Source organism: Castor canadensis, chromosome 15 (genome assembly GCF_047511655.1).
Source record: "Castor canadensis chromosome 15, mCasCan1.hap1v2, whole genome shotgun sequence".
In the NCBI taxonomy this organism is placed as follows: domain Eukaryota; kingdom Metazoa; phylum Chordata; class Mammalia; order Rodentia; family Castoridae; genus Castor; species Castor canadensis.
Genome location: NC_133400.1, coordinates 80,995,644 through 81,013,047, shown reverse-complemented (window position 1 = coordinate 81,013,047; position 17,404 = coordinate 80,995,644). Strand labels below are relative to the sequence as shown.

The 17,404-nt window shown below is 41.2% G+C and overlaps 1 protein-coding gene across 2 annotated transcripts in view; it reads right to left on the bottom strand.

The window, feature by feature from the left end:
* Window positions 1-17,404, bottom strand: part of Fam171a1 (family with sequence similarity 171 member A1) — a 120,758-nt gene that overhangs the window by 6,309 nt on the left and 97,045 nt on the right. For both annotated transcript variants that reach the window (XM_020171582.2, XM_074056602.1), the window contains one exon: window positions 826-942. In XM_020171582.2, the coding sequence (XP_020027171.2) occupies window positions 826-942 (117 nt within the window). The remainder of the gene's footprint in view (window positions 1-825; window positions 943-17,404) is intronic.

Below are 17,404 nucleotides of genomic sequence, written 5' to 3'. Positions count from 1 at the left end.
CATAGCATATTTTGACCTTGCTTGATTAACTATCTACTTTAGTCTTCAGATTTGGATATGCATGAATTTTAGATGTTTTTCTTTTTTTTTTAAATCAATAGTATCCTCTGAGCATAAGATTTTGCCACTAAGGAAGAGATTCCTAAGGTAGGCAGTCCAAGTGGCACAGATTCTAAAGGTAACTGGAGTACGGGAGCCACCCCTGGAATAGTTCTCCCAAGATGCCTATTTTGAAAAAAAAAAAAATTCTGGAATACTTACTGGGATAGAGATTAAAAATATTCTTTAAGATTAAAAATACACTTTAAAGTACTATTCTGAAAAAAATAAGTTAATTCACTTCTTCTAATGGAGAGTATTCTTTTGGACACAAAGCAATTGGTTTACAAAGCCTTTTAGAAATGCCAAATTAAGCACTTAGCACCAAGAAGTCCCCAGTGGTGACTTTCTGCTAGTCTGTTGAGTGCTCTTCCTACACGCTTGCTTACACCAGGTCACAGCTGTTTCAGGAATTAGGGAGGAGGTCTCAGCCGCCTCTGTGGGCTCTTGATTCAGAATTCCCTATGGCAGCTGTCCTGAGCAAAACAGGGACAAGACACAGGACTATTTTCTATGCATTACATTATTATTATCCTACATGGAAAAGTTCCAACCAGAACTCCCCCAACCCTGCAAAATACCTTTTATCCATCATTTGATTTTCAGACTTTTAACTATTTTTGAGTAGGATATGATCTCTTTGCTTAACTTATTTTCAAAAACATACTTAGCCTGAGCCTGAAAAGAAACCAAAGCCCATCATTGCCAGTGTTGCCTTTGTGTTACCTGGGATGGGAGGAGACATAGCTGCTACCCAGTATCCCAACTGGGGGGCAATGTACGTCCACGTCAGCTGGCTGCCCTCCTGGTGCACGAGGCCTAGACCACTCTTTAGCCACGTTCCTGTGGGATTCAGAAAAGAACTTCAGCTATATGCATGATAAGCTCCTATTTAAAGCTTAAGCATTTGTAAAAGTCACCTTAAATGTCATGTTTATAACTCATTTAATAGCCCAGAGAGTCAAATTTTCATCCAGGGACTACATGCAAATTTCTGTAAAGATTTTTGCAACTTCCTTTCAGGGAAAAGGTGAACAATGTTAGTTTTTCTTTGCCTTCACAATCAAATTAGCTTCAGCCACTTTATCAAATAATCTTCCTTCCACACACAGATAATTTCAGCTGAAGCCTTTGGAGTTCAGAAGCAGAATTACAGCAGCATGCTAGGGGTTGGTGGAAGTGAAGAGGAAGAGAAGGATGCAGTGCATTTGTCATTTTTATCCTTGAGTAAATGAACAAATCTATCCCCAATCTCAGACTAGCTATATCACAAACACTTAGGATTTTTGTGTGTGTGTGAGATGCTGAACCCAGGGCTTTGTGTATGCTAGAGAAGTACTAGATGATTGAGCTATACCCTCAGCCTGTTGTTTTATGAAACAGAGATTCCTTGATTTCATTTTTACAAATTCTGATACAGGAAGCTTGGCTTAGGTAAGTGTTTTAAAAAGCTTCCAGTTGGTTCTGATGAAAGGAAACACCACATAAGTAATGCCTCTGTTCTATCTTCAGTTATTACTTTAGCTAACATTTACCACTAAAGAACACCTGTCACGTACTATGTCGTCACAGTATATGGGTCTTATATACAGTATCCATCATTCTCACAACAACCCTACAGAAAAGGACTTAATTTCCTTTTTTGGATGAGGACATTGAAGGCTGGTGACTTTCCAAACTTACTCAAGCCCAGTAATGATGAGCACAGTGGAACAGGCCCTAGGTCTGTGTGACCACAAGGCTGGGGCTCTTTCTTTTGCTTTGTCCTGTCCCAGTCCTATAAACCTTCCCAGGTCTGTTAACTTTGTTATTTTATAAAGCTTGTAGGAGAGGACCCATTGAGGGAGATTAACTTGCCCAAGGCTATTGGGTTGTTTCCCAACCCCAAATGGAGACACTGGCCTCATCTGGCTCACCTGGCAGAAAGACCCTTGTACTGAGGCCTGTGATAGCCACTGAGGGCAGAAGGCAAGACAGAGGTGGGCTAAACCATCCCAGGGCTGGTGCATATCATCCTGAATCACTGGTATGGCAATCCAGCTGCACACCCAGGGTGCCTGCATAGCCCAACTTGCTCCTAAAATCATCAGCCACTAAAATGGCTGCATGTGTGACCCTGTGGTACTAGAGGCCTCAACGATCCAAATATCATAGCCCGGTGTCACTGGAACTCTAGTGGATTTTACTCCCTGAAGAAAGAAACAATATTTGGGCTGCTTCTAGGCACTATCAGTTGCCATAGCAACATTCAAATGCTGCGGGTGGAAAGGTGCCCTGTGATGCCCAGGATCTCATAGCCCCCTCCTCTGCTCAGTAGGCAGCCACACAAAGGGGGCCTTGGGGAGAGGTCAGGCATCCTCAAGACTTTATATTCTCTGGCCTTCTCATGCAACAGGCTACTCATCACTATAGATGATTTAGGTTCAAGTTAGAGCAGAATAGAAGTTAAAAGGTTTCTAAAATGAGTATGAGAACATAGATGCTCAGTTCCATTCCTTTCTTGAAGTGTGTCAACCCAGAGATCATTTAGCAACTTAGAGTCACCAGTTCCATGGGGCATCTATGGAAATAGAAACAGAAGACATTGGTCACATTAAGAAGAAGGGTTTCTACACTGGGCAAAAAAAGGTTTCCCTGGAGATAGAGAATCAATGTTTCCATTTCTATCCAGGGTTCCCTTTCTTCTGTCATGACTTACATACCTTACCCACTCCCACACACAGCTCCCCCAAGAACACCGCAGGCAGAATCTCTGATCAGCCAGGAGTGGCTGTGCATTCTTTGGTTTGCAGTTTTCCCCAGATTAGATGCTTGAGTCATTGCTCTTCAAGTGGGGTGGATACTAAAAGGGACCTAGAGGATAAGAGCTGGAAACTCAGTCCTAATTCCTGCTCTTCCATAAGCAAACCACCAACTTTGTCCCTCAGCTGCCTTTGTCTTCTACAACACAAGAAAAATCAATTGAAACCAACTAAAAATTCCTCCAAGTTACATCTGAGACAAGACAAGTAGGTGGACAGACACATACATACCACACAGGCCCCTAGGTCTAGCCTGAAAACCCACAGTCTGAAGACGGTGGTGGTACTACTGGTAGAAGTCAGAAAGGCCATCAACTGAGGAAGACACAGATGTTTTGAAAGTACAACGAGGTAAACAGTGTCACTTGAGGCAGTGGAGCAGGCATTGGTATGAACTCAGTGTTGATGGACAAGCAGGGTTTATCTGTTTGGACAGTGGGTGGTTATGGAGCCAGGAGAAAGAGAAAGAGGACATTCCAGGGAAAGGGAACAGCAGGCACAAAGGTATGGAGCAGTGGCATGTAAGATGGACAAGAATGGGGCAGGGAAAGGTCCAGGGTGAACAGGAGGGAACAGTTGGGACAAGACTGGGAGGAACTTGAAACACCAAGAGCAATGGAAGCCCACTGGGGACCTGTAAATGAAGGCGGACCCACCCCTCTCTCTCTTACATTCCTTTGTCTTCTTGGCACTGGAAATATCCACAGAGTAGGAACTCAACAGTACTTCAGATTGAGTGAAAGCTAGAGGACCAATCCAAAAACTAACATCAGGTAACTTTTAATGAAATGCTGGGTGTGGTCCTGAGGAAAGAAGTCCCTTCAGAAGCGTGACTAAAATGGGATGCTGCCCTTCCAACTGAAAAGGAACAAAGCCAGCTGGGAAGTCACTTACTTTGGCATGCATTTTCTGTAAAACTCACACGTAGCCAGTGACTAAAATGTGACACTGTTTTGGATTTAATGATCATGCTGTTACTGGCAAAAGCATTTTCCAAGCTTTCTGCCTTTGTGGGGAGGGAACAAGCTACAGGGAACACAAGAATTAATGAATTGTGTTCTGGAAACATATGTTGCTCATTACTGCAGTCCTGATGCTGCCTGCTACAGATGAGGGTGTTTTCCCTTCCCATCCATCAGAAGAGATTATTATGCTCAAGGTGGGTGATGAGGCTGGGTTCTTTACAGGTAAACCACAAGCAAAGCAAACACATCTCCCTAAAGTCTCTTCTGTTGAATAGCCTTATGGGGTGGTGGGACACTGCAACCAGGATGCTTGCAGAGGGTACTCATCACGCATAGGTGGGGAGCACTAGGCACTGCTGCTCAGCAGAATAGGACCAGGACTCGGGTGCTCCTTGCTCTAGCTGCAAGGTCTCTTGTTCTTGTCCTCCAGCTGGTTCATCTGCTCTTTGGATGCCTTTGGGCCACTGTGTTGCCCAAGGGTCCTGGGAAGCTTCTTGCCTTTGTGCTCCTAGTGTCATCCCAGCACCTAGCAGAGCTGCCTCCTCATCCACTTTCTCTGAGATTTTCTTTCTGCCTTTCCTCTTTCCAGCTTACTCCTTCCCAGTCCCTTGGTATTACTTCCTTCCTGGGTCTTAGGACTATGACCTCTGCTAGGATATGCAGCACTAAAGACAGGGCCACCTGGGAAAGGTGGGCAGGTAGCACCTGGGCTTCTTGTGTTTGCAAGCCCAGTCAGAGTGCCACACTCAACCTTCAAACGACACAGCCTCAACTACACCAATTGGCTGCTGAGGGGGTAGCTCAAGAGTTGGTTGGGTGACATGTGCCTCTTTTCTCTGAGCAGGCCTGTGGAATAACATGTGTGTGAAGGTCATGCAGTGAACCCACTGGAAGTATCAAGGAATGAAATTTGGCATGATGAAAATTTTTATGTCATCAATTTTCAAATAGTTTTTAAGGCATTTGAATTCCTTCTAATGGAATCTCAAACAGAAATGAATATATAAAATAGACGAAAGGTAAATTTCTTTGCACAAAGGTGAAGAGAAGTCCCCTTCCTATGCAATCCTCAGGATACCTCCTAAACATGGTCTGGAAGCTACTCTTCTATATCTGCCAAGATCTGAACAGGCACTTTCATGCAAATCCTAAAAAAGTGCAGTTGATTTTGAGCCAGACACAAAATTTTTTATTGCTAACTCAGGGTAATGATTATGACCAACTACAGTGCTAGGTTCTAACATACCAATGATTTGGGAATACAGAATTGAGGATTATAGAGGTGTTTGCTGTTATGATACACAGTTCCACTCTCCCTCAGGTTCACTTCCCCTTTCTTCTTTTCTATAGCTTGCCATGTTCTGGTTATCAAGTTCTGCTCCTTTACGATCACCAATCCCCCAACTTCCCATGTGGGGCAGTCGGCTACTGGGAAACAGATTGCCCACCTTACCAAAACTGTGTCTGGAATAATGGACACAGGTGGTGTGAGGGATAAGAGAATGAAACCAGCTACCAGACAGATACTCTGAATCCAGGCTTGGAACTTTTTCATCTGAATTATCCTCTAAAGTTAACCTTATGCCATGGAAAGAAAGAGAGATATTTTCAATAATAAATAATTATGTATTTATTATAACTAATATAAAGAGTATGAGTTAGTTATATATTCAGCTGGTGAGGTTCATTTTGCACCATGAATTCTTCATGTGGAAACTACAATGATTATGGCATGTAATAACTAACAGGCAGAAAGGCGTGTCTCATTCTCATCTGTAAGATGAGAGGGATCTCTTAGCAATCACCAGTGGCGCTTGGTTACCAAGCAATTTCACTGTCAACTTTTATTTGCAGCATATAAAGAAAAGTGAGTTCAAATATTGAACAAATGGCTCTTCAAAGGCAAAAGAATTCTGAAATATGAAAAAGGGCTCACCAAAACTGCAATGTCTAATTTGAACACAATCTAAACAGCTCAGGTTTACCTTGCTTCTCCTGCCTGGTGCATTTATTCTGCACGGACACCCTCTTGAACAGTCACACTACAGCTCAACATGCATGTGGAACAAGACCTGATACTATGAACACTACTGAGGGAAACTGTAAGTGAAAATGTATACCTAACAGATTACACATTGAACCTGATACCTTGCACATTAGCCAACATTCAGGAACACACATCACTACTCTCAGATTGAGATTTGTTATCATGTTAACCCCAGGGCACTTCAGTGCTGGGCTGATAAACACCCAGCACTACAAATGCCCAGTGCATGGATGACTTCTATGACACATGGTGTTCCTTACATATGAATTCTGGCTTTGCCACTTGCTAGCTAGTGTGAACTGAACACATATCAAGGATGGCACAGAGAGGAATGGAGTGTCTTTACAAAATCACTGAGTCACTGGAATCCTGGAGCTGCCTGCGCCCCATTTCCACAGTAAGTGGCCTCAGCATTTAAACAGGCAGTTGGGCGTTCTACTTCTTGCAGCTAACATAATCTAATTGACATATTTTTACTGAATGAAGCTGAGTTTTCCTAGACCTGTAAGATGGGCTTCAGAAGAAACTCTACAACTGCTTAGACAACTCGTCTGAAAAAACCTCTATCATCTAAAAGGTGATCTTTCACACCATGGAATAACAGTCATTTCTACTTCTCCACTTAAATTTTTCCTTGTGCACTATTTGGAAACATATGATGGAAGGTGAGCTCACTGGTGCTGATGTAGAATGAACTCAGGTAGCAGGAGCCTGCTGTGTCTTACTTCACAACTGTTGGCTATGACCAATGACCATGTCCTTGCTTGGATTGTTATGGCCTGGCTGAATGTCAGCATGAAGTGAGCATTAGCTCATTTGAGGGGCAATCTTCTTAAGAAGTATGTTCCTCCAGAAGACTGTGACACAGGTTACTCCAGAGGCACCTGCACACCCATGTTTATTGCAGCACTATTCACAATAGCCAAGTTATGGAAACAGCCAAGATGCCCCACCACTGACGAATGGATTAAGAAAATGTGGAATCTATACACAATGGAATTTTATGCAGCCATGAAGAAGAACGAAATGTTATCATTCGCCGGTAAATGGATGGAATTGGAGAACATCATTCTGAGTGAGGTTAGCCTGGCCCAAAAGACCAAAAATCGTATGTTCTCCCTCATATGTGGACATTAGATCAAGGGGATTGGACTTTGAGCACATGATAAAAGCGAAAGCACACAAGGGAGGGGTGAGGATAGGTAAGACACCTAAAAAACTAGCTAGCATTTGTTGCCCTTAACGCAGAGAAACTAAAGCAGATACCTTAAAAGCAACTGAGGCCAATAGGAAAAGGGGACCAGGAACTAGAGAAAAGGTTAGATCAAAAAGAATTAACCTAGAAGGTAACACCCACGCACAGGAAATCAATGTGAGTCAATGCCCTGTATAGCTATCCTTATCTCAACCAGCAAAAACCCTTGTTCCTTCCTATTATTGCTTATACTCTCTCTACAACAAAATTAGAAATAAGGGCAAAATAGTTTCTGCTGGGTATTGAGGGGGTGGGGAGAGGGAGGGGGCGGAGTGGGTGGTAAGAGAGGGGGTGGGGGCAGGGGGGAGAAATGAACCAAGCCTTGTATGCACATATGAATAATAAAAGAAAAATGAAAAAAAAAAAAAAGAATTAACCTAGAAGGTAACACACATGCACAGGAAAGCAATGTGAGTCAACTCCCTATATAGCTATCCTTATCCCAACTAGCAAAAACCCTTGTTCCTTCCTATTATTGCTTATACTCTCTCTTCAACAAAATTAGAGATAAGGGCAAAATAGTTTCTGCCGGGTAGTGAGGGGGTGGGGAGGAGAGGAAGGGGCAGGGGGGTAAGGGAGGGGTGGGGGAAGGGGGGATAAATGACCCAAACATTGTATGCACATATGAATAAAATAAAAATTAAAAAAAAAAAGAAGTATGTTCCTCTCAGATCCAAAGCAAGCTGCTTTGGATCTTTTCTTTTTCCTTAAACTCCTATCATTGTTCTCCTCCTCCTCCTCCTCCTCCTCCTCCTCATGCCTGTCAGATCTCTGAATATGCTGGATTTCTTTTGAAGCCAGATGACCAAAAGTTTTCTTTCTTTCTTTCTTTTTGTGGTACTGGGGCTTGAACAAAGGTCCTTCACCTTAAGCCACTCCACCAGCCTTATTTTTGTGAAGGGTTTTTTTGAGATAGGGTCTCATGAACTATTTGCCCAAGCTGGCTTTGAATCGCAATCCTCCTGATCTCTGCCTCCTGAGTAGCAAGGATTACAGGTGTGAGCCACCAGTGCCTGGCTAACGCAGGGTTTTCATAGGCATGATCTTAAGCTGTAACCTCTATAATTTTCTACCAACTGTACATATAGAACTGTCAGGGTCTATTTTATTGCATTCTTTAAGAAAACTGCCATGGATAACTATCAAATTATAAGAATCAATCAGATGGCAGAAACAGTGATTCTTTCTACATTTATAATTGTGAAGTAGCCTTTTTTTCCCCCCAAATTAAAGCCTATAGCTTTGGGTAGCTAGGTTTCCTGTACAGAATTATTTTTCCATGAGTTCTGTGAGGAATAAACATTCCTTGAGGGGTTTTTGGCTTAAGTGGTAGTGCACCTGCCTCACAAGTGCAAAGCCCTGAGTTCAAACCCCAGTAGTGCCACAAAAAAATTCCTGTTGATTATATAGCAACATATTTCTCTGGTGGTCAATTATCTAATCATTCTTACTGAAAGTAATCTAACTAAGGAGAAAAGTTAGGTGTGGCTGGTTGGATTCTTCTAGCTTTGGGAAAGTATCCTTTCCAATGGTCTAAACAAGAATCAAATAAAAAAAAAAGAATAAAATTAAGGGACACTTACTATAACCAAACAGCCTTCTGTTTGAAGCATAAAAGTCACAGATATGTTGAATATTAGAAATTAAGACACAAAATGAGGCTGTATTCAGCTACAACATGTTCCCTGGGTATTAACACTTTCTGAGAAATAGACTTTTTACTTACTGTTATAATTACTATTAGTGCTTCAGATATGAACCTAGGACTTCATGCATGCTAAGAAAGAAAGGGATTCTTAAAACCTAAGTTTAATCTAAGCAACTGATTTTCTTCCTTTATGCTTTTGCTAGGAAAAGAGTAGTGAAGGGATATCAGAAGATTCTGTAGAGGAACATGAGGCTTGTGCCTTGAAGAGCTAGCCAGAAACACTAGGGTGCATGGTAGCATTAATGAAATGTAATGAGAATTCTGAATTTACAACAGGTATATCTAGATTCCCAGAAAGGAGTATAGAATATAAGGTAATGAGCCCCACATGAAGAGAAATTTTGGCATTACCCACTAAGTCCCATACTTGTCTTGTGACTGCATGTCAGAAGGGGCCGAGTGGGGAAAGCAGAAAGGGCTGTGGATGGCACAGTCACTGGCCCCCAGCACTAGCAAAATTGCTCAGAATGAAGGATGGTGCAACAGAGAATCCACAAGCACCTGCCGAGCCAAGTAAGAGGCTCTCTGTCAGTGCTTGCAGAACAGCGTGGGAGATGGCGATCTCCCCAGCACAGGTTCTGACTCCGTGGGTCTGGAGGGAAGCCTGCGAGTGCCATTCTGACAAGCTCCTGGGTGAAATAAGGAGGCTCACCTGCACACCACCCGTCCAGTAGCAGTTTTCTTAATTATATGCACTTTTCTTGGGGTAGCGAACTTTCCAGAGAACGCTAAAGCCATTTCTCGTGATGTGGCTGTTGGGCATTGACTGGGTGGTCAGTGCTTGGAGCCACTTCTGACATATTTCTGATCCGTTTATGAAGGAACCTAGTCACTTGGCAGACCAGGCCAGGAGGCAGACTCAAAAGCCTTCAGAAGATGTCATATCATGGCATAAAGGGAAGTGCTACTTAATCACCTGGCTGCTCCATGTGTGGCTAAACGGGCTCCAGATGAACACTTGGTGCAGATCATTCTCCCTGCCCATGATATTCTGTCCCTAAAACAGTCACACACCAGGATCTCAGCTCCAATGTCCCTCCTCCACAGGCTCTGACCAGCCAATCACTCTCTGACAGCGCTCTGCTTAGCTGCCTTGTGGTACCTACATGGGCACATTGTCTCCTTCTCAAACGAAAGCATAAGTACATCCCTTTCCTGGCTTGTCTTGTCATTGCTTTATCCCAAGAACCTACAACAGAGGGCCACCTGGCACAGAGAAGATGTTCCATAAATACTTGTTAAACAAATGAATTGTTCATTTTTAAAAAAGAAGCCAAGAATAGAATTCCATGGAAAATCTTTCTATTTTTTAAAACAGTGACAGTAAATTCAAACAGGACAAATAAATATCCCCAAACCAACTGATAGGCCAAACAAGACACAGCTGGGAAAGGGCTGTTGCTTTGCACTTCCAGATCCAGGTCTTTCCTCTCTGAAGGCACATGAAGCCCTCGCACATGCTCCCTGTGTGCACTGAGTGCTCACTGGGCTGAGCTTCAGCTTCTTCCTAATAAAGAAAGCTGGCGGCTCCCCACCCCTGGGGCTGTTCTGAGAGTGGTGATGGAAAATATTGGCTTACAGTAATATGTTTTCCAAATACAGAAGCTCAGTTAAGAATGAGCATATTAAAACATTTTCTTCCTCAAATTGGAGTTGTGATCCTATTTTCTTCCTCTTCAATTTCAGCCAACCTCAAAGTGCATATTTGATACAGCCAGGCTGCCATACACAACCACATCTATCTGATGTACTTAGGAGCAAGCAAGGTGCTTCTGGGGAAGCTTCCAACAAAGGCACCAGGCATGGTGGAGCACATCTGTAATTCCAGCATTCAGGTGACAGAGGCAGGTGGATCTTGAGTTTGGGCTACACAATGTGTTGTGGGTCAGCTTGGGCTACACAGTGATACCCTATCTCAAAACAACAATAAAAACAGCCTCCAACGAAGCACAGTCTGAAAGTGCTGGAGTTGTTTGGGGTGTATGCCTGTGCACGTGTGTATACACAAATGAGTTTAAAGCAGTGATCCAAGAGAAGGTACAAAAAGAACCACAATACTAAGAACATAACCCATGGTGTGCAGTGTGTGGGGTGCTTTATGCGTGTTATCATACTTAAACTTTATATAGTGTTGGGAGGCAGACCTTAAATATCTCGTTTTTGAACCTAGACACATTAGGTCCAGAGAAGTTAGTAATTTGCTAAGGACAGGTTCACCCTGAACATTTATAGACATGGAGACTTTTCAGACCTGATTAATGTACAAGTCCACTTTAAAAAGGAGAAAAATAAAACCTTGTTTTAAAAATCATAATGTATTTAATATGTTCTAACCTAAAAGAACTTATAGCTCATACAAAAGTATAAAACCAAAACAAATTTACCAAAGAAACAGAAACAAGACTATATTGCTTCAACATAAAATTTAAATTAAAATCACCAATTTAATGTCATATCTAGTGACATATTACTGAGCTGAACTTTTCACTTGCAATAAAGCATTACATAGATGGCTTGGGTGGGGCTTCTTTTGAGCTTGGCACATCTGTGATTTGATTCTTTCATCACTTTCCTCCATTTCTACTTACTGGAAAATGTTCTTTCTTCTAACTTACTTTGATTTCACCTTTCCTCAATATGCTGAGGGTGTCTAGTCCTATCCAGTTCTCATTACTCCTGTTCTATAAACTCAGTCATTCATAAACGTGAATCCAGGCAATAAAATTACCTGAGAATTTTAAGTTGTGTATCAAATCCAGACGACAGAGAATATTTTCAGGTTAAAATTTAAAAGATCATTATCAAAACCCAAACTCCCAATTTGAAAATCTTTGCAGTCAATCCTCAGATCCCAAAGAAGCCCTCTGGGTCTTCAGGCTATAGTTTAGAAGCACTGAGTCTTGTTCAGGAAGCCATGGACAGCTGGGATCTCCATCTATACCAGGTACCTGTCCTCAGTGTCCTCACCTGAGAACTGAGGTTGACAACACAGGCTGCTGTGAATTGAACGGAGTTCAATTGAGAGAAAGAGCAAAGCCAGGCAGACAGCTAGCCAGGTGCCCGACTGGTAAGATACTTGCTGTGCACACTGGAAGACCTATATTCTTGCATTTCTCAAATGGAAAGGCAATGCCTATTCTGCACCTAGGGGTTATTTGCAGTCTACTAAGCAGTCAGTGATTTCCAAGCTATGGAACAGCTGGTAGAACATGGGCACCAATCGGTCTCACTGGATGGCTGGGACACCCCAGCTCAACGTCAGCCTGGGGGGAGACTGAGATGCTACGTCTAAGGACATCAAGGCTTAGCAGTACCTGCCCTCCTTTCTCACATTATGTTCACCTAAATCTTCACAAACCACAGCTGGGCTAAGTAATGGCAATGATGACGATGGCCATCACCTATGAGGTCTTCCACCCAGTGCCTGGCACTGTTGTTGCATCTCTCTATTCACAGCAATTCTACAAGATAAGGGCTGTAGCTACTATTATTCCCATTTTATAGGTCAGAAAACTGAGGCCCAGTCAGGTTAAAGGTCTTGTGTTAGCTCACACAACCAGTAACCTGACCAGGAACTGGCATTTACTTCTTGGCTGCATCCTATGTGTTTTCTATTTGCCAATACTAGCAGTTGTATATTATCCAGTGTAATATTCACCTCTATTAAAAATATATTTACTTTTTAAATTACTCATTCAAGAGGAAGAAATTGGAAATAGAATAGATTTTTAATATATTTGGTCCTGAAATAAGTTATGGCAGTGTGAACTTCCTAATTATTTTCCACACAGGCTGACAGAGAATGAGCACGGTAGATCTATATTTAAAACCCAGGCCAAACAGCAGCCTGCCAAGGAAGATTCAAATTTGCCACACATAATCCACAAACTCCATAAGTGGCAATTAGAGTTGATTGTAAAAGAAGATAGTTTTCTTTGAAGAAGAACATATTGATGTATAAACTCTAAGACCACAAAAACAGGCAACAGTCATTTGTCAGACTGGTCAAAAATACTCTGGTTACACTCAAGCATGGGAAATTCTAGTTCTACACACAATGATACTTTTAAAAAAAATCTTTAAGAATAGGATTTTAAACCAAAAGTGCCCCAAACCACAGCTATAGTAGAGCTAATGGGATGGTATTATTTTCTGAAAATACTCATTTGGGGGGAGGCTATCAATACAAAAGGCTTAACAATTCTCAGAAAGGGACTGATGTTATAAGATTGTTTTTTGAGTGTTGCTAGGCAACACTGAAAAACAATTGTCTCTCTTCATAGGGAGCACAAGTGTTCACAGCCTGGCTTCCCTCCTCAGGAGCAAAACACTGCAACTGGGATGCTAAGCTTTCCATCTATATATCAAAAGGCAAGATCTTCGGCAAGAGAAAGTTTTCACTGGGCTGACACTGTTTATCCAAATGAAATCTTATGCCCTCAGTGTTCACTGCTACCTGACACATCACCTCCATCAGGCTTCAGTGAAGATAAATCACCCCTGTGGTCCTACATAGCACATTGAAGCCGCCCATTCACTTCTGAAGGAATTTTTCACATCTGGGAAAGTAGAGGATCTTTTCTTGAGAATGTGTGTTTCTAAGCTATCCTCTTCTCAGTGAGGTGACCTATTTCTGAGCACATCTTTCTTAAGGATATATTGATATTACACTTAGGTAGGTAAGCATCTTCCTCCTAGCCACAGGAGGAAGTTAAACACTCATAATTACTGCATTAATTACTGCATTGATATGTGTCTTCTGGAGAATACATATTTTTTGACGTTAATTATTTCAATTGTTAGAGAAAAGGACTCCTTTTTTCACTCTAACTTTTGCCCACACAATGTAATATTGTTTGTCATTGTAACTCAACCCTGACACCTCAGTATTGCAACCTGAGTTCTTCTACCTCGACATGTGGCTTATGAGACATACAGAAAAAGATAGGCTGGTATTAGTATTAATTGCTTCATTTCAAAAGGAGTAGTTAGGTTCACAGCAAAACTGAGAGAAAGGTACAGACATTTCTCACTCCCCTTGTATGTCCACACACACAGCATCTCCCACTATCAATGTCCCCTCCTGGAGCAGTGTGCTCACTATAACCGATAAGCCTATACTATACTCACACATCAACATCATCCAAGGGCCGCAGTTTACACCTTCAATAATATTTTCATTTTCTTAAAGTTCCAAACATTATTAGTGCTTTAAAAATTCCCAGTCCCCACTTCTACTCCACAAAATAAGGAAATAGGAAAAAATGTAGTTTAAATAGGCTTGACCTTCAAGGGCAAGCTGGCCATGACTTACCTAAAAGGACTAATTAGATGAGCATAGCACCGCAGTAATGCTCCCTGTCTGAAGCTGAGACAAACCTACAACAACACCAATTATGACGGTGTTCCAGAGCTCCTGCTACGTATGCACCGTACATGCTAAGAAGCCGGTTCAGTAACCACCATTTCTATAGCAACCCACGCACACTCTGCCTGCTGCTTTGGGAAGGCAGTTAAAACTGGATTCTACAATGGAGTTTCACTCTGTCATCTCATTAGAATGAGAGGATCCAAATCAAATGAGGCACCATCAAACAGCACACACATCACAAATCCAGACTCTGAAATCTCCATTTCTTTGCCACTTGCTGTCAGTCAGACACTTTAAATTCAAATCACTGACCTGGTTTGCAAGTTCGTAAGTGACCATTCCCCTTGGGGCAACAAGTCAGATCTCAGTCTGATAACCCCATATGCCAGACGTCCATCTGCTGTCCTAGTTATACACTAAAGAAAGAGTAAATGTCTGTAAAAGCGAGTTGACACCATCATGCCTTGGTGTCCAGAAAGCCCCAGCTAAGATGCATTCACCATGACCAGTTTCCTCTGCTGGAACTGGGCAGCACACTTCTTCTCTCAGATGTCAAATTGGCCCCTACACATGGCCAACAAGATGTGCACACATATTCACTCTATCTATTCCAATCACCCCTCAAATACACCTGGACACCAAGGGCACAGAGAGAACAAAATCAGAGGATTGCATATTGAAGAATTCTGATAATTCCTTCAAGGAAAGACTTATATCCAGTAGGTAGAATCCTCCTTTGCTCCATAAATCAAGCAGCACTTAACACAATGGCTTCAGCAAAGCCATATAAATTCAGCAAAAGTTTCAATCTAATATATGCAAGTTGTACTTCATTAAAAGGATTATTTGAGGATCATTTATGACTAGTAGTGAATTGATACTGGTTGTAATGAGCTAAACAAAATGCAGTGCTACTTTCATTCTAAGCAAGTGCTAATCTATTATTAGCTCACCTCCAATGGATACATAAGTTGAGATATGGAGATGATAATTTCCATAATGGGAAACTCTCTGCCTGTTCCAAAGGAAAAAGAATTAAAAGACAACTATAGCCATTAAAAAAAAAAGGTGACTATGACGAATGGCAGCCCTGAGTTCTGACCACTCTGCGGTGTCACAGGAAGCCCCTCAAAGTCTTTCTCCTAAAAGAAAAACCTTCAGTTATCCACAGTTCTGGATTCAAGTATTTGAGATAGAGTTAAACAATGGGTTTATTTCATCAGTATTAAAAAAGTGGTTTTATCATTTAAGCAGACATCCCACAAAACTATGAAAGAATTTCATCTTTCTTTATAGTGTTGGCAGTCCTGCCCTGCAATGAAGTCAGTCACCCTGAACAGCAAGTGTCACTTTTGGCACAATACAGGGGACTGTCTGGCTAAGAGGAAGTACAGAGTTATGACTGAGCCAGCATCCCAGTTACTAATTACGTCCTGCAGAGTATAGACTATTCTTGTATTGTAATATTAGAATGGAAAGAGTTTCATCTTGGGAGGAATTTAGCTCAGGGTCATAAGCTGTTTCTGTGAAAAACCAGACAGTAAATACTTTTTGGTTTGTGGGGGCATAAGTTTCTGTTCTGACGACTCAACACTCATTGAGTGCAAAAGACACAGATGATGTATCAAGAAATGGGCATGGCTGTGTTCCAATAAAACTTTATTTAGGTATGGTTATGTATGAGTTTCATATAATGTTCCACGGGCTACAAGATATTCTTCTTTTAATCCTTTTTCCCCTCTATCTTTACTGGGCTGTAACTGACAAATAAACATATATACTTAAGGTGCGTGACATAATTTTTTGACTTAATGTTTTGAAATAAACAACAAACCATCATCTCACAGTTACCATTTTCTTCTTTTGTTCATTTTATGGTGAGAATACTTGATATCTTCACTCTTAGCAGATTTTAAGTGTGCAACACAGCATTGTTAATTATATGCATACTGCTATATAGCAGTCCTCCAGGACTCACTCATCCTGCAAAATGGAAAATTTGTACCCTTTGACCAACACTTCTCTATTTCCTCCTTTCCCCTCTTATCTTTTGAAATTATTTCTTCTATCATTTAAAAATGTTAGCACATTTTTAGCTTTCAGTTGACCAAATTTGATTTAGGTGAAAACTCTTTAATGAGTTCACAAGTTGCTATTTCTAGCTGCCAGACAATTTGGGATTTGCAATTACTTTGATTTACCTCCAAAGTAGATAATTTGAAGTAATAAGGTACTTAAATTGATTATTATAGTCACAAATAGCAACTAACAAGACCACTGTGTGAGGAACTTAATGTGTTGATATATTCCTATGTTTTCTGATCAGAATCTCTGAAAAATTCTATTTAACTGAAATGTTTTAATTTCAATTTAGATAATGATATCATTGATTAAATATAATAGTAAAACAAATTATGAAATATGTATGCTTCTATAGAGTTTAGTGAGTTAAGGAAATATGTTTTTTTGAAATGTCCACTTAATCTTAGGCTTTCAGAGAACATATTTTAATTCATTTGATCATTTTTGAATGATTATCCAAATGCTAGCTCTTCTTGGTGCACATTCAATCTGTCACAGACAGGAATTTGGCAGTTATATTTTTCAAAGTAGATACTGAGTTAAAAAGGCCAATTAAATGGAAAAAGTTCAACCACACAATGAAAACTACTAATGAATGAGAGGCTCAAGGCCATGGGGATTATTTCCAGAGAGAAAACAGAGGATTGGATAATATATTTCAGAGGCTTCATACAATGCACGTACCTGTTTCCACTGAGTTCCATACTGGATTAGTTTCTTATTGCTTCTGCAATAAATCACCACAAATTTAAGGAGTTCAAAACACCAAAAATTTATTCTCTTACACCTTTGGAGGTCAGAAGTCCAAAATCAGTTTCTCTGAGCTAAAGTCCAGGTGTCTATAGGGGTGGTTTAAAGAGAGAATCCTTTCCTTGCCTTTTTCAGCCCCTAGTGGCCATCTGTATTCCTTGGTTTGTGGCTCCTTCCTCCATTTTCAAAGTTCACAGTGCACTCATGTGCACCTGCCTCATGGTCCTAATTCCATGTCCTTGAATCTGACTTCTGTTGCCTCCTTCTTCTAAGGATTTTGATTACAATAGGTCCATCTATATAAACCAGGATAATCTCGGCTTCTG